The sequence below is a fragment of the Rhyacophila brunnea genome, unplaced genomic scaffold (genome assembly GCF_057557595.1).
Source record: "Rhyacophila brunnea isolate RB1 unplaced genomic scaffold, BYU_Rbru_1.0 scaffold_11, whole genome shotgun sequence".
Lineage (NCBI taxonomy): Eukaryota > Metazoa > Arthropoda > Insecta > Trichoptera > Rhyacophilidae > Rhyacophila > Rhyacophila brunnea.
The window spans coordinates 32,658,413-32,685,682 of NW_028232763.1; the positions used below are offsets into that span (position 1 = coordinate 32,658,413).

The window sequence follows — 27,270 nt, forward strand, 5'->3', positions numbered from 1 at the left end:
AGCGCCAAAATACCGCCCCATTTTTTTTAATACAGTATTTTTTATCATCCTTTCATGACTCCAATATCCAAGAAATGTGTTGTATGGATACATTACTAAAAATATATATACAATTAAAACTAATTGAAATGCCATCTCCACTTCAATAGACAGTATTGCAAGTCCACGGCTTAAAACATATTTAAAAATACACCTGACAACTTTCAAAAGTCGCGAGTGACCGGCAAAATTATTTGGATAACATAATTAGGTAAGTATGTACCTACCTATAAATCAAATATAATTCGAAAATCTGCACGTGTAATTGCTGGTTATCAAGGACGTGACGTCCAAGGACAACGGAAGTAAACTAGACATCGCTAACCCGACAAAAAAAATACAGTGCTGTTAAACCTTATATGTTAATTAATACATTTTATTTCCAAGCAGTGAGCTGATTTTTTTTAATGTAGATATATTTCCGTTATTACTAAGTTTGGGTACCTATTTCCATATACCTATACCTAATGATTCTCCTCGATTTGCCGCCCTTCAAATAACTGCCGCCCCCAAGTGATGCTCAATCTGCCTACCCCCACGGGTCGTCACTGTCGAAATCCTAATGTCAATATTCCGTAAGTGACTTTTTATAAATTGTTCAGGAAGCTAAAAAAACTAAATATTTAATATTCCGTATCTGACTGCTAATAGTTCACACATGTTGTAACTACATAACATACCAATAACCCGTAACGTAAAAAGTGGTAGAGCAAAGCACATAATGCTTAATATAATGATAACATCCAATAAAATGTGACATATATAATATTATATAAAGATAAACATCCAAATTTGTTATGACTTATTGTTTTCCCTTTTAAATAATTCGAAAGTGAAATTTTGAAGCTGAATTCAACACACGTCATGCAATATGCTTGACAGCTTAGATGTAAGATACGGGCTATTACAGGTTTATTTTAACAATGTTCAGATACGTCTTGTTGGTCGTTGGTCTTGAAGGTCGTCCAAAATCAGTTGTTTCTCTAGAAAACATCGATGCTGTGCGTGAACTGATAATGTTAGATCGTCATGTAACATACCGTGAGAATGAGGCATCTCTGGACATTAGTAACACTAGCGTGTATAAGATCTTGCATGAACATTTAGACGCAAGGAAGCTATGTTCGCGTTGGATCTCGCATAATTTGACAATCGCACAAAAAGAGGCGCATGTCGATTGGTGCAAGGAAATGCTCAAAAATACGATCGAGGTGCTTCAAAAATCGTTCATAAGATTATTACAGGTGACGAATCTTGGATCTATACATATGAACCCGAAAGTAAATAGCAGTCGACCGTATGGTTCTCCCAAAATGAGTTTAATCCAACAAAAGTCGCTCGCGCTCGAAGCACTTAGAAGCAAACGGTCGCCAGTTTTTTTCGGAAAAACGGGCCATATCGCAACTGTACCTTTAGAAAATCATAGAACAGCGAATTCTGAATGGAACACAACCATTTGTTTTCCAAAAGTTTTTAGTGAAATGAGGAAAAGCAACCGTCGGCGTCAAATCATCCTTTATCAAGACAATGCGAACACTCACACATCGGCTCAAACAAGCGCCTATTTGAGCACTCAAAACATCAAAATGATAGGTCATCCGCCGTACAGCCCCGAGTTGGTACTAAATGATTTCTTTTTATTCCCGACAGTCAAAGATAATTTGCGTGCTCAACGATTTTCTACACCAGAAGAGGGGGTTGATGCATTTAAAAGCATGTTTTGGAGCTACCTTCTACAAAGTGGCAAAAATGCTTTTCAGATTGGTTCAAACGCATGGAAAAGTACCTATATAAATTGTCGTGGAAAATATTTAAAAAAAAAACAAAAACACTGTTTTCATTGATAAAAAATTCGTTTTTGTTTGTTATTCCCGAAATATAAACGGCTACCCTCGTATAGGTCAGATATGGTGTATTGACGTTAGACCATCGATATATGCTTTGATCGGCAAACTTAGATTGCTCATTACAAAATTGGCCCGAAAAGTTGGCTACTCGTATCTTGGTCTACGGGGTTGAAAAAGAATGCTAGTTGATGGGTTTAAAAACATACCCATGAGGAAATTGATAGTCATAGATCGTAGTATTATGGTGATGATATAGAGATGGTCAGAGCATGTGCTTATCTCAGATCGAATGTATCTGAAGAAGGCATGGCCCCCACATCCTAAAACGAGCCTCCCGGCCAGGATCTTTGGCGGGCCTCCCTACCTATCGCTATATTTAATGTGTGACGCACAACAGAAGCGTTTTCAAAATTGTGTTAGAGGTAAAAATAAGGGCCTTCGGTTTATTTTTCGGGATTTTTGTAGTTTTAATACATCTACTTGAATTATGTAGTTGTCAAGTATCAACACAAAACAATCAAAATGCATCTAACGACCTCATTTTTAAAATGTTAAATTCTCCCCCGTGAAATAGCGCCGCAGGCAACTTTTTTTACCTACTATTAGAGCAAATTTGTAATGTGTGTTTATCTTAAATATGTGATTGACCCGCCACGCCGGACCCCCCCTGAGCCCGAGCCTCTAGACTAGAGCCCTGTCAGCGCCCCCCCTTGTGGGGCCATGGAAGAAGGTGTGTGAGAGACTGATATCAAAAAAAGAATATCAACGGTAAAAAATGCTATTTTAAAACTCCAACCTATTGAGAAGAGAAAATATATCACCAATACGACTAAAATGCTTCTAGTAAGAGATCTCGTTTTCACGATTTGTATTACATGTCTCTGAGACTTGGACAGTAAACGTAAAATAAAGGTAGACGATAGATGCTTTTTAAATGTGATGTTGGAGGCGGATGCTGAGATTATTGGTAATAGCCATACCCATACGTGCCAGATACCATAATAAGCGAATCCCAGAGTCGACAGACTCTCCTCGGCTTAATTAAATAAATAGATAATACATAAAAAAGTCTTTTTAGAGTATATTACATCATTTTTATTCTAGAGCCGCAGTGCAAAGTTATAAAGCATATACTCTACTTCTATTAGACGGAGCAATAATCTTGGGGATTTCATGAACCGGAATGGCGCTCCGGTGCACTCAGGTCCATTGCGGTGCTGTGCAGACGTTCGCCGTAGATAGATCCGTATACCATGAAATGTAAAATGAAATGATAAATTTGAGGATGTTTCTCATTTGAAAACGGAAGTGTGATTACCTGCACTGGAGGGGATTTTCAGTTCACAGTTTCCAACATGTGGACAAATTCTTGTTTCACAATCCTAAAGTTGCTCGACAGCCAAATCATCCAGATCACGATCCTCAGTCATAAAGAAGAAAAGTAATTTTCATCCAATTATTTTATATTTTTTTCTTTCCTGTTGGGGACGGGGATGGGTCCGGATTTAAGAACATCCTTGTGTGCGTGCCGCTGAATTTGATGCAACGTGAGTATTAATCATTATCGACGATAAAATAATAAAATAACTAAATTAATAGTTTCGTTTATTTTTTTAATTAACATAATAAATAGAGTACTTAATAGTTATTAACAATATATCAACATTCTTTCATTTAGTTTTCTTAAAAGTAAAAATATCAATGATAACAGATACATTTTTTTTAAACTCAATAAACTGCAAAACTAATATCAGTTAGTTTCTTATCATTATGTATGTCTAGCACATATCCCAAAAGCGCGTCCGCTGCTACATATTATTATAAAATAGACAAATTGAAAAACAAATTATAACACCTGCACAATAGAAAATTTACCATGGTCTATCATCACTCATACATTTAAAATTAAAATATTTAAAAAAAAATGATACATCTTCACTGACGTTCGATTCGGACACTTACGCACCGGACACAGATGCTAATATTTAATACGCCTATATTATCAATTTTTATAGGTGAATGAATGTCTATAATGGATTTGTTAAATATAATGTCTCTTGAATTTTAATTTCGTTTTAATTTTTTTTATTGATCCTTGTACCTACACCGAACGCATTCGGAATGATTGTCATCGGACGCGCAATTGGTATACATTACTTTTATACACCGCTGTCCACATTTGGATAGTTGTTTATGTTGCTGGCCCATGTTTTGGATGAATAAGGAACCGGTATCACATATTGGTTGATACTCTTATACGGCTGATCCATTGTCAGGCAAACTTGAAAGTCTTAAACCGCGTGCCGATATAACCACAAGATTTTGCGTTTATCTTCTATGCGTCACGCAGGCAACTCTTTCCGGCTCTCACGTGTTGCGATAAACGCAACTGCAAGACGCTGTAGTGGGCGGAGGAAATGATACAAAAAACGTTGTTCAGTATTTATTTAATAATGTAGTTTCAAAGGTATTTTACTGAAAAATTGCCTCCAAAACCCCCTGGATTCTTTGCCAATGGATCAGTCGCATTAAACTAGCCATTTGAACCTGGCGACCGTGACATACGACAGCGACAGATGATACTACTGCTAGATATATTTAGTGATACTATAGAGACATATCGCGGTGTAAAGTAGAAGCACCGACCTTACCGACTCAACAGAAAAAAGAAACGTCAGTCAGTCTACAATCGATTAACTTCAGCTAAACAGTCAATACATAAGTACTAATATATAAAAATAGTTATCCTTAATAATTTATATACCTACAATCCAATCTCTTTAGTGATTAGATGCAGCAATAATATACAGAACCACGTCCATCAGTAGTGCATGTGAAGCCGATGTCAAATATTTAGGTTGAACGACAATGTAGAGTGTTTTAAAATAAAGAGTGATACACACCCAATAATGTAGCTAATTAATGCAGGCAGACTGACAACTATAGCTTCAGCCACGACCTTTGCGCTAGTGTCGTTATGTATTGCCGGAGTAGTTCTCCAAATCGCCGCACCTCAAGTTATATTGATCGGTCTCTAGTATCATACACGAACAAATTTGTGGCGGTTCTAACAGCTAGCTTTAATCACAGCTTGAGGTCAACTTTGGAAGACTATTCAACCGCCCGAATGAGTTATGATTAATTAATAATAATTGACAACAATTCAGCTACTTATCTATAAATTTTAAAACATGAAAAATACAGTGAATTTATAATTAAACCTACATAATATAAATCATTTAATTTTGTCGAAACGAATGTTTCAATTAAATACGTGATAAACTGTTTTTTTATTCAACGAATAAGACACAAGATTTCAGAATGTAACATTCTATATAATGAATATACATAATTTGAAAACATCTCATGCGTAATATACACTCTAGAAAAAATCGTTATTTTTTTTCTACAAAAACGATTTTTTTTAATGTGTAGGTACCTATCTAGTATCTATATGCATGAGATGTTTTCAAATTAGGTTTATTAAATACATGATATTTAAACAATATAATATGTTATGTATAAATTAATAATAAATAATACTACCTGCTTCATCAGTGACGTCCCTAGATAAAATGCCGCCCCTAAGCAGCGCCGAAATGCCGCCTCATTTTTTTATACATTATTTTTATCATCCTCCATCCATCCAATATCTAAGAAATGTATTGTATGGATACATTAGTAACAAAATATCAGACTAATAAGGACGTCAAAGGGCAACGGACGTAAACTAGATATCGCAAACCCGACAAAACCAATGAGCTGAATTTTTTAATGGAAAGATATTTTCGTTGTTACTAAGTTTAGGTAGTTATTTATATATATTCAAAATGATTTTCCTCAATTTGCCGCCCTTCGAGTAACTGCCGCCCCCAAGCGACGCTCAATCTGCCTTTCCCCACGGGACGTCACTGTACTTCATACATACATCCTATATACAAAGTGACTGGCAGTCAATGTAAATACGTACATTATTATCCCAATATTAGATTTATAATTATTAAAGATTCATTTCAACTGGGCGTCACTATTTTAATTAGGTCCCTTTCGAAGAGATTATCTGCTCGACAATATTACATAAGTAGTGTCAGAAAAATTCTTCGTCTATAAATAATTCTTCGCGCACAATTATTCTCAGTCACAATTCTTCGCCGCATAAATTCATATTTTTTTTTCTTTCTTTTGATAAATGTTACTGTTTTCATATTATATAATATTATATAGTAATTAATATTTTTAGATTATTTTCCAAATCTATTTCGTGTACAGTTCTACTTTTTTTCTACTTTGAAAAAAATGACATTAATATGTTATATGAATAGTGTGTTTTGGTATGCATAATCCTTAGGTCCGGTTTTAAAGCTATTGGTCCGATTGAGCCCAATCGGACCTCGCGCTTATTAAGACAGCCACTATTGTTTTGCCACGTAAATATCTAGATATCATTTGTTATGTTTCAGTTAAAAAGGGTTAGTTGAGAGATTCTAAAGAGTAGACATCTTATTGTCATGTTTGGTCTATATGTCAGATAATGGCCAATTAATTATTCTGTCAGTAAGCATTTAAAAGTATTACATGATGTATGGTATATGCTTCATAACTTTGCACTCCGGTGTTAGGATGAAAATGATGTAATATGTTCTAAAAATATTTATTTTATATATATTATCGATGTATTTATTTATTAATAGATATATTAATAAATTGAATATCATTTAATCTAGTTTTAAGCGAAGTAATCAATCAAAGAGGCGTATCAGTGTAGTAAAAGTAGCAGAAAAAGTGCAAAGTTATAAAACGTATACTCTACAACTTATGGAACCATTTATTTTTTTAAACAAAATTCATTTATTAAAAATATGTTTTCTCAACTTATACGGCGAAGAATTTTCCAGGCAGAGAATTGTGGAGTAAGAAAATTGTAGAGGTGATGAAATGTGGGCGAAGAATTCTCTTAAAACCCACATAAATATTGAATAACATAATATTAGTATTATTGAATTCTACAATATTGATCATTTATGTATCCGTAATATTATATACCTACCTAAATGCCAGTCACCTATATAATATATTGTGTAAACTATTAATAGTAAAGATCAACTGAGTAATAATTCTACTTAATTGAACTTATTTTAATAGTTACTATTAATACTATAAGTCATGGGCGTAATTTTACGATCAATGATATAATTTAATGTCAGTATAAATTAAGTATTTTTTTCAGTCAGTTCAACAGCAGTCTTAAGTTTGTTTTTTCCTCAATCAAAAGGGCAATCTTCTTCATGGTTTATTGTCACGCAGTACATTCCTGATGCCCTGGAAAATAAAATTTAAAAAATATTTATTTAATGTTCTAATGAATAAAATCCGAAATGCGCAGGTCTTCTGCGTAGTTCAACAGATGAATAAAAGAAATTAAAACAGCGTTACTGTCATTCGCATTACACACTGGAAAAATAGTTATTAATTAAATTATACGTGCATATTATATATTAGGGCGGTTCCTTAAAATAATGAGGAAGATTTTGCAAAATATGAAAAAGATTTATTGGAAGGTTTTAAAAGACACTCTGGTCATTTGGATGACTTCATAAACTTCTTAAGGGCCCACATTCTCAGCGTATGTCAGAATGGAGCTTTTATGGTATTTTCAGTGCATAACCCTGGACATTCCTTAGTATTTATCTACAGTATTTTTATTACATAAAATAGTATTATTTTAAACCTCTCGCTCGAATGTTTTAGAATATAGTCATATTTCAGTACATCCATGTGCAGTGGTGTTAAGATTTTTTAGATTTATTTATTTTTAAACGCATTTACAAAACAATTAGTAAAATTAATGTTAACATTATATGGTGACATATTTACGATAAAAAAATACATTTTATAATCTTTGTGATCCCAAATTTGACAAGAATTTTCACTGGCAGTATTAAAAAGTGACGGTTGGTTTATCAACTATCAGAGAATATTTTTTTGTCATTTTACATGAGGCACATTCTTAAATTAGTATATACCGGCATAAAGTTCCTAATAATTAACAATAATTTAGATATTATTTTTGTACACCCTTTGATGGGTTTTCCACCTTGTATTAAATGAGTGTATAGGGTATAATCACTTAAAGATTTTGTCGTAATGTTTCTAATTTTCTGTCAAAAAAAGTGTTTAAATTAGAGATGGGAAAACTGGTCGATTTTGAAGACTAAGTATACTTACTACCAGTATAAAAAAATACTTAGTATAGAAACTTGTTCCAAAATACTTACTAGTATTTGGAATACTATATAGAGCGTTTGGCGTGCGTATGCAACAAAAGTTTCATACTCAACTGAAACTAAAACCAACTCCATATTAGTATTTGAAATACGTATCGGCTCAGGAAACTCAGACTGTGTATCGGCTTCGATAGAATCGCTAAAAATACGCTTAGCTCCGCTTGTTGAAAAGTCCCATTTATTATAAAATTTTAAACACATTTTAAATTTATGGGTTGTTTTTCTGTTAGGTTACAATATTCTTGTTAACAAAAATGAATACTTAACAGTGTTTTTTTTTTAAATTTTAAACATGTTTTGAGCGGTCATATAACAAGCCTTGCCTGTGCGTCATCTCACCACTGTGATGCGACACAAAATTTATGACCTATTATTCATACATTCGAACGCAATAGACTGATAAATTAAAATATACCTATCTTCAAGTCGTTCGCGCGCATTTAATATCAATAGTGTTAAAAGTCTACCAACTGGCGAGTGCACAGAACAGCGACTCGCGATGATATCATCACAAGTTTTTTGGAATAAGTTTATTGGGCCACACATACCGAGTATGGGTAGTTTCATCCGAAACTTGAGTACACGAACTGATGACAGTATTTCCAACTCACCTCTAGTTTAAATGCAACAAACTTAATGATGGTAGTAAAAGGTTCTGGGTTACGTAAATAGACGTTCAGTAACACCGTTAGCGTTTAGTGTATTCCAGATGAAAAACAGCACAAATAATATCATAACCGTTTTCTTTGAGAAGATTTTTGTAACTTGAAAACTGTCTTACTTTTCGGGTGTCTCTTCGCCGAGGATAAGGGCATTTTTTCCGGTCAGGAAATTCCATTTGTTGGGTCTCTTCGGACACCTCGAGCTGCATGGCACTCCGACGAGCTTCATTCTCCGTCGAACTGCAGCCGCAAAATAACACGCGCTCTGAAAGTGGCTGCAACGAGCTCTCCCTAGAATAAACGAAATAATAAACCATTCGACGTAGGTATTTGTTTCATGTTTACAAGATGTATTTTTAACACGTGGGGTTAAAATCCGTGGGGTGAATTCCTACACGGTTACAAATACCGCGCTGGAATAACAAGTAAAAATAAACGTTGGGTACATTCATATCTACAGCTCTCAATACATTCGATGAAGCGATTCCACTGTGCTCATGGATATGCCCTTTGTAACAACCAAAAATCGTCCATTGTCCATTTTCAGTTTGGGCAAGCCAGCACCAAAACCTCATTGGTTGAAAATCACTTTATACCAATCAGTCGATACATCATTGACTGCAGCCTATCTAAAACTAATACACCGAATAATGAATCTCACCAAACTGTCAGAAATCGTGTATGCATCAAATCGATGTGAATTTAGGTAAATGCCTATCCATTATTAAATCAATGGGTGCACACATATTTTTAAGTCTACTCTATAATATATAAAAAAAACTAAATCTGCATTCTGTCCCGTCGAAAAAGCCTTGTCGTATATCTCCTGTAAACGGGGGCGGTACTCCAAACACGAGGTCTCCATACGATGATCGCTGAAAAACTTATCGTAACTACTCCTATCGATTTGAAACGATAGATAAATGATCACCCTATGGACGGTATCTAGTTAGAAATGTAAAAGAGTATCCTCGACCTACTTTTCGAGATAATGGAACTTAAACACCGCATTATGCTGATGGGGTTTCCATTCAACGTTCATGATAGGGGATAAATGCATACAGGAACTAGAAATTTTGTATATACAGATCATTCAGTACCTACTAATCAATAAATGTAATTGAGAATAGCATTTACTATACCAACGCATCTAATATATATACACAAGGCTGCTATCGAGGATAGTTTATCTTATTTATGTATTGAGGTATTATTATAATTAATTGTTACTATAAGTTAGCCGTCTTAACTTTCAAAACTGTCTATCTCGCTCTAGAAGTTAACACAACCAAAAGAGGTGCTGTTAAAACATAGCACTTTGTGACCGTTTATTGTAACAATTAACCGCTTCATTACATAAATATGATGAACTAGCCTAAGCCGCCGATAGCAGCCTTGTGTATAGAATAGATGTGCTGGAGCCATAATAATAGTATGATTAGTGTTTTCAGAAACTAAAATTATGTTCAAATCATTTTAATGTTGTAAATGGCTATAACAATCTACGTAGGTATAACACGCAGTAAATGATTTAAACTAGTCAATTACGCCGCCATTAACGGCGTAAATAGTCACACATTTTAATTGCACCTACATAATCTATTGTTTGTCCTTTTAACTTTTTAACACCTTCAAAAGAATATGCGTACTGCAATAATTAATAAATAATATGTAAAGCATTTATTATTTAACAGACAAGACAATAAATTTTAATATTAATGTATTCGTCTTTCCTTTATGAAGGTGTTTCCTTTTCCTCAATACTTTGCCGAAAAATTGAACGTGTCTTCGGCACGTGTTCTTGGGAATTTTTAAAGGCTACTAAATATAATCGGTCATGGTAAAAATAACATCCTTTATCCGTTCGTCATAATATCGAAAGAAAAAAGACACGACACAAAGTGTCGATAACGAAATATCTAATATACCTACTTAATACTTAATTTAAATAGTCATGCGGGATGACTATTGTTATAATTATAACGGATTAACCAGGTTGCCAGTGGCGAAGGGTAGAGGAAGGTTGTTAAGATCCGTCATAAATAGTGCACAGTAAATTTTGTCAGTCATACGTATTTGTTTTCATTGAAATAATACTACAATTGACGGTGTTACTCAGTTTATAAAATTCAGTTAAACCCTGCGAACCAATACATAATAAATAATAGTAAAAAAAATACTCGTATATCTAAAATTATGCAATTAAATCATGTATAACTTTGGATATTGAATAGATAGAATAATAGGCGTAATGAATTTAAAAAAATCAACCAACAATTTGTGTAATAATATGTATTCTTAATCAAACGAAATCAAATAAGTATGAATTAAAAAGTGTACACAATTTTGACGTGTCGCCCAAAGTATATCAAAACTATTATGGTTTGGTTCGGCAGGGTTTAATTGGTTTTTAAAAACTTAATGTGCAAAGTTTAATATGCACTATTTATGGCAGATCTTAACAGCTTACCTCCATTCTTCGCTACTGCAGCCAGCTATGAACATCCAAAATTAATAATTAACGATTTGATCTTATTAAAATACTTTATTGCATTCAATTGATCGACAATTGTAAAAACAGGTATCTTTTTAACATAACTTATCGGTATGGCGTCTGAAACAAGAGCCTTCTCTTATATTGGCTACATACAATATATTGATTGGATACAGAATAGAGATTTATTATACTTGCGATGTATTCCCACGGACAAGGGTCAAGGGGAGAATATTGTCTAGGTCCCCTAAACAGCAGATGTTACGTAAAACCATCATAAACTATCAATTTAAGATGTGAACTTTACAATTATTCATGTTACTACTACTCTACAACATTGTGGGAAAACTAATAATTAGATTTACACAATACATCTTTATCTACTATAATCAGTACTTAATGTAAAGGTATATCTTATTTAACATACATAATTTTGAAAACACTTTCTGAGAAAATATGTTATAATCAATATAAAAAAATCTTTTTGAAAAAAGTAAGCCACCCTGGCAGGGAATCGAACCCTGCATCTCCTGGGTTTACGCCCCGCCCGTTGCATTTACCTCTATGCTACAAGGCGACGTACTAATTGCGACAAATTTTAACTTTTTATTAGAAATTCTCAAAACTTTAAATGATTCTACTGCACAAATTAAAAACATCTGCCGTTTTATTATTTTCTATTTTTTATTGTGACATCCAAAGCCAACTAGACTGCCAGATCTGGTCGAGCTCTATCGTTCCAATCGCCTTAATACTGGATGGACTTGGATATCACGACCTCTTTGAAATTTCTTTCACCATGGATTTGATGGAAATGACTGACTGTCTTTGTTGTTAGTATCAATGGATTTCATGTTAAATATTTGGTGTATTATTTACGACTATGTACCTATCTATTACTAGTAAACAAAAAATCCTGGACAGGTTTCTTGTACTTACTTAACGCGTGTCCCTTGCACCCCGGTTGCATTGTCCCTCCGTTGATGCAGAAATCGGCGTGCCCGATTTGGTTTTTCTCCCCCAAGAATCCAGCATTTGTATGGATAACCTGTACAACCTTAGCATCGTCCCTCGTTAGTCTGAACATCTTGGAGCCGTACTGGTCCACAAGCGGTCGAGCTGGATCGAGACCTGGTAAAAAATAGTGAGGCCAATAATTAGTACTTATTCTCATGGATATGTGAACGCGGTGTGTGAATTCAGTGACGTCCCGTGGGGGTAGGCAGATTGAGCGTCGCTTGGGGGCGGCAGTTATTCAAAGGGCGGTAAATCGAGGAGAATCATTAAGTATACCTATATAGAAAGCTACCTAAACTTACGGAAATATCTTCCCATTCAAAAATCAGCTCACTGGTTGGAAACAAAATATACCTATCTATTAATTAGTAAGTACTATACAATTTTCAACAGAACTTTATTTTTTGTCGGATTTGTGATATCTAGTTTACTTCCGTTGTCATTGGACGTCACGTTCTTCACAGTCACTCGCAAGTTATGGAAGTTGTCAGGTGTATTTTTAAATGTACCTATCTGAAACCGTAGACTCGCAATATTGTCTATTGAAGCAGAGATGGCATTTAAGTTAGATTTAGTAGTATAGGTACCTATATCTTGTTAGTAATGTATCCATACAACACAATTCTTAGATATTGGAGTCATGAAAGAATGATAAAAAGTGCTGTATAAAAAAAATGTAGCGGCATTTTGGCACTGCCTAGGGGCGGCATTTTGTCTAGGGACGTCACTGTGTGAATTTTACGGTTCATTTAATATTTTTAAAATACAAAGAATACAGTTTCAGAACACGTCTTGTTACGATGGTTCATTATATTGTATGCAGTCAAAAAAGCGAAGCGAAAATAATTATGCAGCGTGAAGCGACGGCGTAGGCAAAATTGTAAGGAAATAATTTAATTAACCAACATTTGGACGCAATCGACTTTTGCAGCAACGTTTTTATGTATAAATTATTATGCCCATGACATTGAGCCATTGTTTGACTGTTAAGAGAATGCTTTTACGCTGGTTTGATTACAAATATGATGCATTTGTCAGACATCTGAGATTTTGAATTCCCGAATTGGAATATAGTATGTAGTGATACCAAATATAGGTATATGATGATATTATTGTAACTGTAAATGAGTCAAGGCTAGACCAGGATGCACACACAGTGAAACAAACAAAAAGAAAGTTACCGTTATCTGTTTTCTGGGCGGACGAAGGATCAAAAGTAGGTACGGTCAGTCAGTAATCTACCCTTGAGCATTGAACGTCGCCTCTAAATAAGATTTGCTACCTCTTTGCGCCAAAGCGTGCGTTTACAAATGTTATTAATAATTAATTGTTACTTGTGAAGTGAAATATACTTACGCAATGTCCCTGAATCAGTGTTTTTAATAAGTGTAAATCAACACCTTACGTAAACCCATACCCTCAGTAGGTACATACATTTGGGTTGATTCTTCATTTTACGAACTTTTACGACACAAAACATCCACGGAAACTTATATTTCAGCATATTAATTGAGTTTTGTGTAATTGAATTTAATGTGTATTTAAAAAAAATATATATTAGGTTACATATAAATTGTACATATGCAATTCGCCACAGCACAGTTCACCGTGAGCTGTTATATCGAATCAGACGGCCGTATAGCATTGAGATCGAAAATGACTCGTAGTTCGTGGATCATTTTACCGTGAAGTAATTACCCATTTAGATGCGACGCTTATTTAATTATAGTAATGTCCCAATTTATTAGATTCAATAAGAACATTAATTTGATATTGATCGGTATTAAATATCTAATAATAACGTCATTATTATCAGATATTTGCTAGGTACGAATTGATACGAGAACCTACTAAATCATTCAGAATTCCATGTACCTATATATACCAATACGATATTATTGTATTTGTAATTTAGGATCTAGGACGATTTGACGCTGGGACAACTGGACGCCACACAATTCGAAAATAAATAGACGTTAGGTACTTATACGTAGGTACTTTAAAAAAATATATTATTATTTATATTTAAATTATTATATTATGATTTAATAGTTTGTGAGAATTTAAATATGCACACGTAAATAATGATTTAATCGTGCTTATGTTTAAGTTCCAACGAAAAAAGAGTTTTTTTTTATTTTTATATAAAGCCTCAGGCATGGTAATTCTCAATCCGCAATAAAAAATATTATGTTAAGAATAAAATGAATTAAAACCACTAAGTAGTAAATAGAAACTGATTAAAATTCATCGTCTACGTTCTGTTTACGTGTCTGACAGTGCGGAGTTCAATTGTCCTGGCGTCCAGTTGTCCTATTCCCCTAATTTACGTACCAACCTGTTTTCTTCTATCTCTCTGTTGTATTCCGGTGTTTTTATTACATATTTTTAAGTGTGTTATTTATAAATGAATTTTATCTCAATGTTATACGGCCATCAGTTTTCGATACAATGGCTCACGGTGGCCAATGGCTTACGGTGTGATACGGCGAACTGCAAACGTACATATTTTCGGACACGATTTTAGTTCTGCCGCCCGGACGTTGCATACACCCAATACCTCCGCATGCTGTGGCACCGTGTCAGACGACAAAGAAGGAATTAGCAGGTTTTATAGTGTAGTGATAGGAAATAGATGAATGCGGTGGATTTTAACACGCGCTCGGTGGCATTAATAATTATAGCATTGCTGTACAGTGTACGCATATAGGTGGCACCTGTAGCTTTGAAAATAGATACGCCTTTCAGAACACACATGATAGAATAAAATAAATTGATGGAACTGACAGCTTGTAGCTACGCCAGTTTCATGCTAAGTATGCATGTAAGTGCTCGGCCGTAGTCATTTGGCGGGCGCGGCGCGGCGGCGTCTTTCGAAACTCAAACGTATAACCGTGTGTATTATGCCCCAAAAAAGACACTGTCTGCGAACATTTTACACACGGTTATACGTTTGAGTTTTGCAAGACGCCGCCGCGCCGCCCCCGCGCGATCACTACATTCTTGCACTAAGCTGTAGTATTAATGTCGGTAAACGCAGGGTTGCCAAACGTCCTGTGTAAAGTTTGCAATTCCGAATACCGGTTTTCGGTATTGTATACATACAGTGCTGTGCTGTGATTGACAAAAACATGTCAGACGGGTTATGAAAACAAGCTATTTCGCACGAAAAAATAATAGATTTTGTTAAAATAAAATTGCAAGAATGGTTCAAAATTCGAAAAATGTCGATATGTACGTGTAATGTATATTTAAACAGAAATATATTTTTAAATTGACAACAAATACCTATATTGTGTCAACGGCGTTCATGTTTCGTTTTCTGTTTGAAGGTAAGAGTTTCTTTCTTGTAGGACAGATATAGAAAATATTAAAGAACACACCTTTTAGATGAATGATTGCTAAATTATTATTTGATATACGCGAAGGTTCGGAATAACATACAAAAACATTTAATAATGCATGAAATTGTTTCATAGTGTTTTATTTCTCACTAAAATATGTACCAACCTACCTGCATTAACGCAGCGTCTTACGTGGGCGAAGTTAATGCGAATGCGACGCGATGCGGCGCGGGAGGAAAATATCAAAAGTCAACGCTACCTGTAGTGGCCTACGTGCAGATAATACCCGGCAAGCGGTACGGGGCTTCAGCCACGCGATTAAACGGTTTGATATTTTTGCGCGAAGTGGACGCGGCGGTGTAGGCGTCGCCATGCTAACAATTTTATAATAAAGATACGAGGTAATTATTTACATACATCTAAATATTTCTAGGCGTTACCATGGTAATAAACAAATTGTATAAATGTACGATGGTGACAGCTGGTGACTCAGCTACACGTAGGACAACGATGCCGCTTCGCATCTTTTTGGATCGTATCGCTTCAAACCGCATCGCGATCGCGTTCGCATCGACTTCGCCCACGTAAGACGCCCAGTAAGTGCTTAGTCAGAAATTTGATGTGACGTGAAAATAAATAAACTAATTATCTAGGGTTTTTTCAACACATTTAAAGCTGTTGGAGGCATAAAAACGCTAGTAAAAGCACCACAAGCCAAATGCGTTTTTTGCAAGCAAAAAATGCTAGATCTGGCAAGAACAACTCTAAATTGGAACGCTGATTGTATATTTAATACCGGTAGACAATAATTCTTTCACGACATCCTATTTTTTATCAGTGCCGTCAAGTCTTCTGCACAATGAAATAAAATTCCATCCAGAAACCGAAATCGACGAGATTTTAAAACTGCTTCCAAATTCCGTCCAAAACCAAAGTTGAGAGGTTTTCCGGCCAAAATAATTATGTGGTGGATTTAAAAAAATATATGTAACTTTCACGTGCACACAATTTGTATTTATAAATAAAATTTAAAAATATTGATATATAGAGAAATAAATAAATTTATCTCGAATTCTCGTCGAGATATCACAAACTCTACTTCAAAAATATATAATTTACATTAATCAAAGTTTGAGATATAATGAAAATAAATCATCTTTGATCATAAAATCTGTGTTGTATTTTTGGAAAATTTCCAAGTTAATGGTTGTATCACCCATATCAAACACGATCAGTATTTCTAGACATCTTTAAACAAATTAATATACATACAGTACCTACTAACACTTATTGCGTTTTTCTATCCGTCTCAGATTATGAAAAAATCTGGCAAACGTAGGCGAACGAGAGGCATTGTTTAGTATGTATTCAAAATAGCTCACACGATTCAAAATGTATCAGTTTACTTCACATTTTATCGAAGAATAAACAGAAAGCCACGTAGAAAGGGAAAAGTCATGATCTATTTATAACATAGAGAGCAAAACAGATTATTATGTTTTTAGTCGTAAATAAAATAATTCTCACCAGAGCGTTGGTCTGGATAAAAGTTCAACAAGCTTTAGCCTTGACATAATCATGCTGACGGGCGCCTCTTTGGTATATTCAAAAATAGTATTATTCACTGATAAAATTATCATATTTTTTTCAATCTAAATTGTTATACTTGAATATATTTTGAAATAAATTGACAAAGACATTTGAATGTTAAAAATCGGCGATTTTCATTGAAATTTCATTAGCGGTCGACTATTAATTTTATTGACATCTCAAAAAATAATGTCTATCGGCGAAGTTATAACACTTATTAATTTTAATAAGAACAAAATAAAATCACTTAGTATTTTAATTAATTTTATATCAGTGAAATCAAACAATAAAATTCGGAAAGTATAACAGATGATAAAAGATAATTCATATTATAAATTTAATATTTAAAAAAAATATTTAAATAAAATGGAAACCCGCAAAACCGCTTGTCTATTGTTTTTGTTTTAATTGAAACAAGACGTATTCTAAATTTAGAAGTCTAGCTGTCACCTTAGCAAATTTAATGTCAAATTGGTATTACGTTGTCTGTCTAAAATGTCTACGGAAAAATGTTCTCTCGTGTATTACAGTGCATTTTTCTGCTATTTCTGATTTATTTCTACGTTTTTTTGTATACAATGAATGTTTAAAAACACGTGACACGTGTATCGCAAATTAAATTTAATTATCTTTCGGGTGTCTCAGTCAGTGGTGCACCCAGGATTTGTTATTGGGGGGGGGGGGGGGGCGAAGGAGGAGAATGGAAATTAGTCCCATAGGCTCTTTTTCTTCTTCATATAAATATTTTTACATAATTTCACAATACACGGCGATATATTTGTACAGTTTCTCCTAGTTTTTATTAAATTGGAGGCATAGTGGCGGTAACCGTTGAGCGTGTCATCAGCGACTGGCGGATCGGAAGTGAACAGCGACCATGCTGGACATATGTACCTAGTATGCTTAAATATTACTTAAATAATATCGGCTGTGCTACCCGCTTGGTCTAGAGCAGTGTTTCCCAAAGTGTGGTACGCATACCCCCTGGGGTACGGGAAGAGTTTGGTGGGGGTACGCGCTACCCCGGGTTATGGCTACGCCTGGTGCAACAAACATTAATACAACATCCATCCTAGAAGGTTTATCGCATGCGGAAGAAGACCAATTATTGTTGGAATTATTAGCTTCAGACGGATTCTTGCAAAATAAATATAAGGAGTGTACGCAAATGCAATATGTGTATCCAGTTTTAACAGAGAAATTCCTGAAATACATTGCCTTTTTCAACTTCATATCTTTGTGAAGTTGGTTTTTCAGCATTTGTAGACATTAAGTCAAAAAAAGGAACAGCCTTTGGGTGTGGAACCGCATCTCAGATTAAAATTAATAACCAGGGAACCAAATTATGATGATCTGTCGTTCTGTACGAAATCTGTACGAAAATTATAGAAGGGGTACACAGATGTCGAAAGTTTGGGGAACACTGGTCTAGAGAGCTACAATATTTATGCCCAATTCCACCGAAAAAAATGTTCTTATGATTTAAACCACCACCGTAGTGGGCGTAGTCGTTCTTTTCGCCGAATGTTTAGCGCAGATTTTTGGTTTTTTAATATTGAGGTTTCAAAATATTAATTGAAAATAGACAAAAAAAGTATTATTGCTTTTAAATTATGCACAACCTACTCAATAGAACACATCCTAATATATCGTTTATCGGTGTTTTGTCTATTGCACTCGGTGTACCTACACCATGGCCCCCACATCCTGAAACGGGCCCTCAGGCTAGGGCAGTGGTCGGCAAACTGCGGCTCTTTGGCTCCTTGAGTGCGGCTCTGCCACAGATGCTCTCTGCCATATTTGACATGACTACAAAGAAGAAGCAAAGAAAATGGAAGAGGATAACCGTAAATGTAATGTTGAATAGACCGAGACTTCGCGTTTATTCAAAACTTAAATGGCTTACCGACCTTTATTTATGTGTCGGGAAAAATTAGCGCATTCAAATTTAGAGAGATACTACAACTAAAAACTCGTAATTTTGCGCTAAATATTCTGTCGATGATGCAAGGAAGAAAGCAGCTGAGGAGAAGAGTCAAGAAAAATAAAGTTCTGTATTTAATTAGGTACTGAATAAAATCTTTCAACAATGTCAATATTGCAAGTTTTGTGGTTAGTAAAAAGATTTCCAAGAGAGGAAATCAAGAGTAAATTGAGAAATCGATTTATTGATGAGAACCTGGAATCGTGCTTAAAATTAAATCAACAACATATGAACATGACTTACCCAAACTTTACAAGGAGATGCAAGGCCATTATTCACATTGAGTTTGTCAGTCATTGTCATGATTCAATTTTATGGATATCTGACTTACAATTTAATTTTTATTAATAAATAAGATCAATATTACTTATGATATTCAGTTTTATTCTGAAATTCCTGTAATTTAATTAGGACTTAAAACATTAACTAAAGTTTATTAAGTAAATTAGCAGTGTACCTACTTACTACCTACGCATATAATTTCAGTTTAAGAAATTTGGCTTTCAAAAGAAATCTCAATCGTTGTACTGTTGATATTTGGCTCTATTGATGAATGAGTTTGCCGACCACTGGGCTAGGGTATTTGACGGGCCCCCTATCCGCCGCTTAGATTAAAGACAGTGTGAAACACTACATTAACGGTTTTCAAATTGTGTTTTAGTTCAAATTGAGGGTACTTATACAGTGAATTATTGGCGATTTTCAATACATCTACTTTAATAACGGAGCTGCCGAGTATCGACACATAATAATCTGAAAATATATTGGACAATTATATAATTTAAAATGTTCATAGTCATGAAGTGTAATAGCGCCGCAGGCGACTTTTTTTACTATTAAAGATAATTTATGATGTGTGTTTATCTCACTTATCTGGTCAACCCGACACGCCGGCCCCTCACAGCCCGGGCCCCCAGGCTAGAGCTTTGTCAACCCTCCCCAGCCATCACCTATACCACTCCAGAATTCGGGTGGACACCGAGAATTTCATTAGGGAACGGGTTTCTAAAAAAATCTGAAATCAGTGTTTCGAAATTTTTGTGTTAGAAATTAAAATCTAAGAAATTTTACTAAAAAGGGTGCTGGAGAATTACAAATCACTTTTGCCGTGTTGTTTGTCTAAGCCCAAGGTATAGTTTATTGGCTTTCGATTTCAATGTGTAAAATCATTCTGATGATTTTCATATTTTGGGGGGGCCAAGGCCCCCTGCCCCCCCCCCTGTGTGCGCTACTGGTCTCAGTATACTTTTACACAAAAATTCTGTTCTCATAATCAGTACTATACATTTTTCATCTCCACAATTAACGAATCTACTTTAGAATGAAGTACTTAAATATCTGCCATTTATCAATGAAAGCAAACTAGTTTCCATTAATTTTGTGTTCCTCTGTGTATCCCACCCAGCAGAGTCTTTGAATGCCATGATATCCAACTCACCACAGACAATTATTGATGAAACCGACGTCACCATTTTCATTTTTTACAGATTGACATCTAATTAGTAATCACCAATGTCTATCAGTTTACGGTTCGTAATAATATATAAAAGAATGGACTAATTCTATATCTAACGGAACGAACAAGGAAACTTTCTAATAAATATAAACAAATGGAAATGGGCAGGCACATATCTCAAAGAAAAGACAAACTGAAACAAATTAGTCATACAGTAGTATGAGTGGAACGGAGAGGTCTTCCTTCATCAAGCATTATATTGATCCAGGGCCGAGGCTGATGATGATGCGTTTGGCACTGGATTTTCATACAGGGGCTCCAGACTCAATTCCCGGCGAGGTTACAATACGTATTTGTTATTTGTCTCAAGGCTGTGTATTTCTGTGATTGTTACGACGACTAGGTACTCCCTACATTACTGAATTTGGGCCTCGTGGCCTATCGTAGTGTTAAATATTTAAAAATATTTATTGTTTGTATACTGCTAAGCTTCAATTATTAGTTTTGTGAATGAAATAATTTATTATGTCATAAATATATATGTATTACAGAAACATTATGTTATTTATCTGGATGCCAGTCAACACAATCATTATTTAACCCACTGTTTCCCAAAGTGGGTGCTTTAGGGAGCTGGGGTAAGTTGGTGACACCAATGGCAGCAGAGAGCGTTGACGATGAATAAAGAAATAGCGATGAAGAATCAGATTTGCAATTACAAGAAGAATTAATTGAGTTATCGACAATCGAAGAATTAAAAGTTTTATCAAAGATGGATGCCAAAAGCTTTAGTTAGAAAATAGACAGCAACGCGTTATCCTGGATGGACTGTGGGTATGATTTTTTTTATTGGTTTTGGTCATCTATTTTAGTTAAACGAGTATTTAGTGCGATCACAGGTTTTTTGACTAGCGACAGCAAATATCGTCAAATTGGTTAACACGAGGGTATCATATCATTAATTAGGCACCTATTGGCTACTCGAACTTGATCAAATAATACATACTGAAAAAATGATAAGCATTTATTTTAATAGCCGCGGGTTCTAACTTGTCTACGGTTTCGTATTTATACAAAGACTGCCAATGTCATCTTTCTTAACAGTTATTATTCCTAATTTTACCAATTCAGTTACTGATAATAATGAGCATTCTGGTTTCATTCTGAACATTTTCATATTTGTTACCTATTTCATTTTAATTACTTACCTAATTGTTTTAAAATTTCTGTTTCAATTTTATTATTAGTTGAGATAAAGATAAAATTTTCGCGGGGAGAGCTGAAAAAAATACTTTGAAAAACGGACGATGAGGCAAAAAAGTTTTAAAAACTACGATTATTGTAACTAGAAAAAAATCATAACATAAGGCGTTCAGATATGACTTACATATCAAACGACCTTCTGTTTTTTAGTGTCACCCGGGAGTCGGAAGATGTAATAAACATTCTTTTAACTTAACACTATTGCGGCCGGTGATATTTCCCACCTGCATTTTGAATGAGCGATTATGATGGTGTTGTTTTATGGCAATATGTCTACCATTTTTTTTAATAACAGTAATTTTTCCTACCTTAATTAACCTGATCGAATATCAAAGATAAGGACTAAATGAATACAAGTGACAATATCACAGGTACGCTGTTAAAATCCGCCATAACTAGTGCACATTAAGCTTTGTTAGTCATAAGTATTTGCCTAAGTATAGCCTTGCGCCACTGAGTGGCATTTTTTTTTTTTTTAAGTTTATTAAAAAGAGCATTCGCCATGAATATGAACGATGTAGCACCATATTCTATGGTTTAAGGAATTTATTCTACGCTAAAATACTGCTTCACTGTGACATAATAGTCGGTATGCTCGCTAAAATTAATGAATCCTTTCTTGACGGCTGAAGTGCATCTATTCCAGAATAACACTGAGTTGAGAGACCTGGCGATGTGTATGGCCATGTACCCGGTAGTGAAGCTCAGACGTCTATCTTCTCTGTAAATTTCTCGTTCACTGCAGAAATAGCCAACGTATGATTTTCATAAGTGTGTAAGTATTAAAATCCGTCTTTCTTATGTGACTGCCTATTTGACGGAGGTATACGACAATGAGTAAACGAAAATAACAATAATTGTACACATGTACACAGTAACGGGTAACAAATTCGTTAAAGTTAATTTGGTTTAATTGTTAAGGTGAATCCTTCACCTACCAGAGGTACCTAGCAGCAAAATACGAAGCTTTCGATTTCAGACATTTTTTTGATTATTATCTAAAAATATTCAAAAATCTATTTTTTATATAAAGTCAAAGATAAACTTAAAATTAAAAAAATCGGTGTGTGTACTTATGTACGCGCGTAAGAAGTTATACTTATTTGGCGTAACAAAACAAAAAAAAAACTTGTGATAAACTGGATTCTTTGACTAGCTCTTAATTATCTTGTTAAATTACACACTCAAGAAAAAGGACCGCTTATTGGAACGCCGTTGGTTTATTTCTATACACTTTAACTTACATTACTAAATTATATAATGGTTTCTCGTTGTTTTAGTTTTTAAAGTGCCAACTTTCAATCTGGCGTTTAATCGTTTGTTTACGTAAAGAATTGCAAATGGCCGACAATAATAAATTCGCTGCATAGCAACGGAACAATTCTAAACTATATACTGTATAATCGTCACGATTGCAGCATCATTCTGTGGCGTAATGGTTGTGCGTTCGGCTGATAACCGAACAATCGTTTTTCGAATCCAATCGAGTGTGTTTTTTGTATGAAAAAATAAATTATGTGTTACACATGTCACACGCCAAAAATACACTCGATCTGATTTTCCAAACGCGCCTAAAGAAGTATAACTTCAAAAAAAAAATACAAAATGTGAATTCGTTAAAGGATCACATCACATATTATTTTGTGGTCATGTTCATTATTAAAATTTGGTTTACATATTAAGTTTTATCTAACGTATGTACAGAAAAGATTTTTTTGACGAATTCATATTTTTAATGTTTTTCATATTTATTTTACAAAAATCCTGTATATTTATATCAAATCTAGCTTCAATATTGTGACAATACTGAAATTAGTCAACCGGTCGATGGTGAGTTTGTTTCGTTTTTTTTTTGTAGATATATAGATATCTGAATGTTCTTTATTTTATCGCAGTGTCGAGCGTGTTTTATGTAAGCGACTTGTCAATACACTCGCTATTTTCAATGTGTCACTAGTTTCTTCTGTTGTTTTTTTAATTGCACAATAGTTAAGAATGGAAGAATAAATTGATATGTAATAATACCTATGTGAGGAAATTATTATAAAATTCTCGCAATTACGGTATCATTCATAAGAGTAAATGTTTACTAGGTATCGAGTCTTTGCCGCTAGGAAAAAAACCAAGAACATAATATTGAAATTTAATAATTATGTACATATATATATGCGTTTCTTGGATAGACAGTCGCTATTATTTTGATAACATTGATTTTTTACATACTATTTCTGTAAATAATTGTATGTCTATGATTTACATTTTGCCCCAATACACGTCATCATGATCATGATGTGGATGATGAAGTCGAGTTTTGGTGGTTGCTCCGATGGATGGAGGAGCGAGTTTTATTTCCAGTGTAAACAGTCGGTACAAAATTATGTTACAGTAGTTATGTTATGTTACAATACGTATGATACTGTTCCGAGGTCCGAGTCTCGGTAGAATGAGATGTTGTGCGGAGCGATACAGAGACTGAGATACTAACAGACTGGGAGCTTATATTCGAGTGACATGTCCAATGAATTATGATCCGCTATTTATTGACGTACTCACAATCAAAATAATATCTTGAAAATAATATTTAAGAAATAATTATTATAACTGAGTCAGCTACTCCAAATGGAGTTTACGTCATCGGATATGGCTGACTATGTGGACAAACGGATATTGCGGACATTATAATTGCAGTAAGCTATTTACTGAGTTTTCCATAATTGGACACTACGGGAAATGGATATTAAGTAGTTTATAATTGCGGTCAGCTATTTAATATCGCCGATCAATATGGTGACAAGGATTGAGTAGTTTATCCCCATACGTCTATGAATGAATCAATATTTAAACTGTAAATGTTCTCCAGATTTAACGTGTTAAGAGACTCCATTGTACGCAAGTCATAATAAATTACAATGCTGATACTTGCAATAGCAAATTACCCACTACGCATTTGCTACAATTGTAAATAACCTCCATTAAAAGTCAATCAGGGTACAATAATATACGTTTGCATGCTTGTTGAAGGTTCAACCTACAATTCGGTATTATTTGCTATAATAATCTTCATAGCGTGTAACATAATATCGCATCACACAACTAAACTGCCACAAGTCAAAATGTACCTATATTGATTAATGAGTACTATACTTCAAACGCTTGTGAATTGTATTTTAGCAATATATTTACTGTCACAGTAATGTATAATATATTATAAACTTTGTCAGTCATACGTATTTGTTTTCGGCAAATTGTAGTCTTCGCTCAATAAAAACAAATACGTATGACTAACAAAGTTTAATGTGCACTATTTATGGTGGATCTTAACAACCTTCCTCCACCCTTCGCTACTGATACAAATACAGTATTACCTATATAATTAAGGACATGCACATATAATTAATGGGAACTGAAATACCTAACGGGTGTGGAGTAACAGGTAATAGATCTCGAGTGTGGAGGAATATGGGATAAACTTAAACACGTTTCAAGAAAACATCATTTTCAGCTTGAAAACAATATTTTTACCTCCCTCGTACAGTGCACATCCTGCACATAATAATATGCTGTTTAACATTTCGCACGAGGGCGGCCATATTCTTCGAGGCGGACCTGCCGATATATTATGTTTTGTGTCCTCATCGTGTACCTTCATCCAAACAGGCACTATTCGCTAAATGTTAAGAGGCATCATAGGAGTTGTCATACAACACTCAGTTGATTTACTTAAATATATAACATTATGTATTGATTAATACATTTTTGTCTTAATACGCAATGCAAGGTAAGGTACCTACTATTTTTTTTTCTTATTTTTTCGACCATGTCCGATCCTAATAAGATCATAATATGGGTCTCCACAGACACTCTCACACAATAATATCTGTACTTGCCGGACTCAGGATTCGAACCAGGGACCCACGACGTTATAGGCCGACACTTAAGCCGCGCGGCCATTGTGGGTAGCACTATGTAGCAATATCTACATATGAGAGCGAGTGTATTGTATGTTCAAAAAGAAAATTTTCCGGAAAACGCATTTAAAAAACTTTCATCCACTTGTATTTATGAATCATTTTCTGCAAATAGTATTATATTAAATATTTTTACTAGTCAGCGCTTAATAGCGTTCTGCTTTTTGAAATTCTATATTTAAAATCAATGAAACAGTCAACGGTTGGATGTATGTGTTTATAATAATTGACAATTTTACCCAATCATTATGAATATTATTGCAAAGGCGTTATGTTTGAGAAGTTTCGGAACCTTTTGAGATACTGACATAACATTGGTACATTGGTCAAATCAATGTCTCATCAATATTGGCCTGGTAGTTTTTGATTTATAACGGAACAAAAAACAAAAAGACATAAATTAAAAAAAAAATCGGTGTGTGTACTTATGTACACGCGTTAGAAGTTATACTTCTTTGGCGTAACAAAACAAAAACAAAACTTGTGATAGGTAACCTAGATTCTTCAACTAGCTCTTAATTATCTTGTTAAATTACACACTCAAGAAAAAGGGCCGCTTATTGGAAAGACGTTGGTTTATTTCTGTACACTTTAATTTATATTACTAAATTATATAATTATTTCTCGTTGTTTTTATTTTTAAAGTAACAACTGTCACTCTGACGTTTAATCGTTTGTTTACGTAAGGAATTGAAAATGGCCGAAAATAATAATTTTGTTACCTAGGCAACGGAACAATAATTCTACTATCAAACTTACGTTTGTATACAGCTGACTGATACGCAGCTAATTTCATACTGTCGCACACTTTCTTAACGGTGTGCGCGCGCAGCTCTCAATTTCACTCTCTACTAAACGCAATGCCATTATTAATGGACAACGCACTCAATACAGTAGCTAGCATGTAAATTCGCGCATAGCGACATTCGCACATGTATAGGTAGACGTTACGCAATTTCCATTATGCGATATCACGCATCGGGAATTTATAGCAATATCACCTTTATTGTAATGGCGTTAGAACAGATTATGCCATTCGGCAGACCCGACAAAAAGGTGAGTGTCATTGTATTGTTGTTTTTATTTAATAAAACGCATTTTTTTTATAGTACTTGTGTGTCATTGTTTTTCCAGATGCTTCGTCCATATTAATGTCATTGACTAAACGCCCTAAAAGAAGTATAACTTCAAAAAATCACGAAAATTGTCAAAGCACTGAACAAACGGGAAATATTCAAAATTTAATTTTATAATATAATATATGGAGCAATAAATCGTAATATACGCAGTAAAATATTATAATTAGTAGGAACTGTATTTTT

The 27,270-nt window shown here is 34.4% G+C and overlaps 1 protein-coding gene across 1 annotated transcript in view; it reads right to left on the reverse strand.

The window, feature by feature from the left end:
• Window positions 1–7,147: 7,147 nt before the first annotated feature.
• LOC147078614 (lipase member H-B) overlaps window positions 7,148–27,270 on the reverse strand; it is a 78,213-nt gene continuing 58,090 nt past the window's right edge. The window contains exons 6-8 of the mRNA XM_085960442.1: window positions 12,266–12,457; window positions 8,952–9,123; window positions 7,148–7,205 (exon numbers count right to left, since the gene is read on the reverse strand). Of these exons, the coding sequence (XP_085816568.1) occupies window positions 7,148–7,205; window positions 8,952–9,123; window positions 12,266–12,457 (422 nt within the window). The remainder of the gene's footprint in view (window positions 7,206–8,951; window positions 9,124–12,265; window positions 12,458–27,270) is intronic.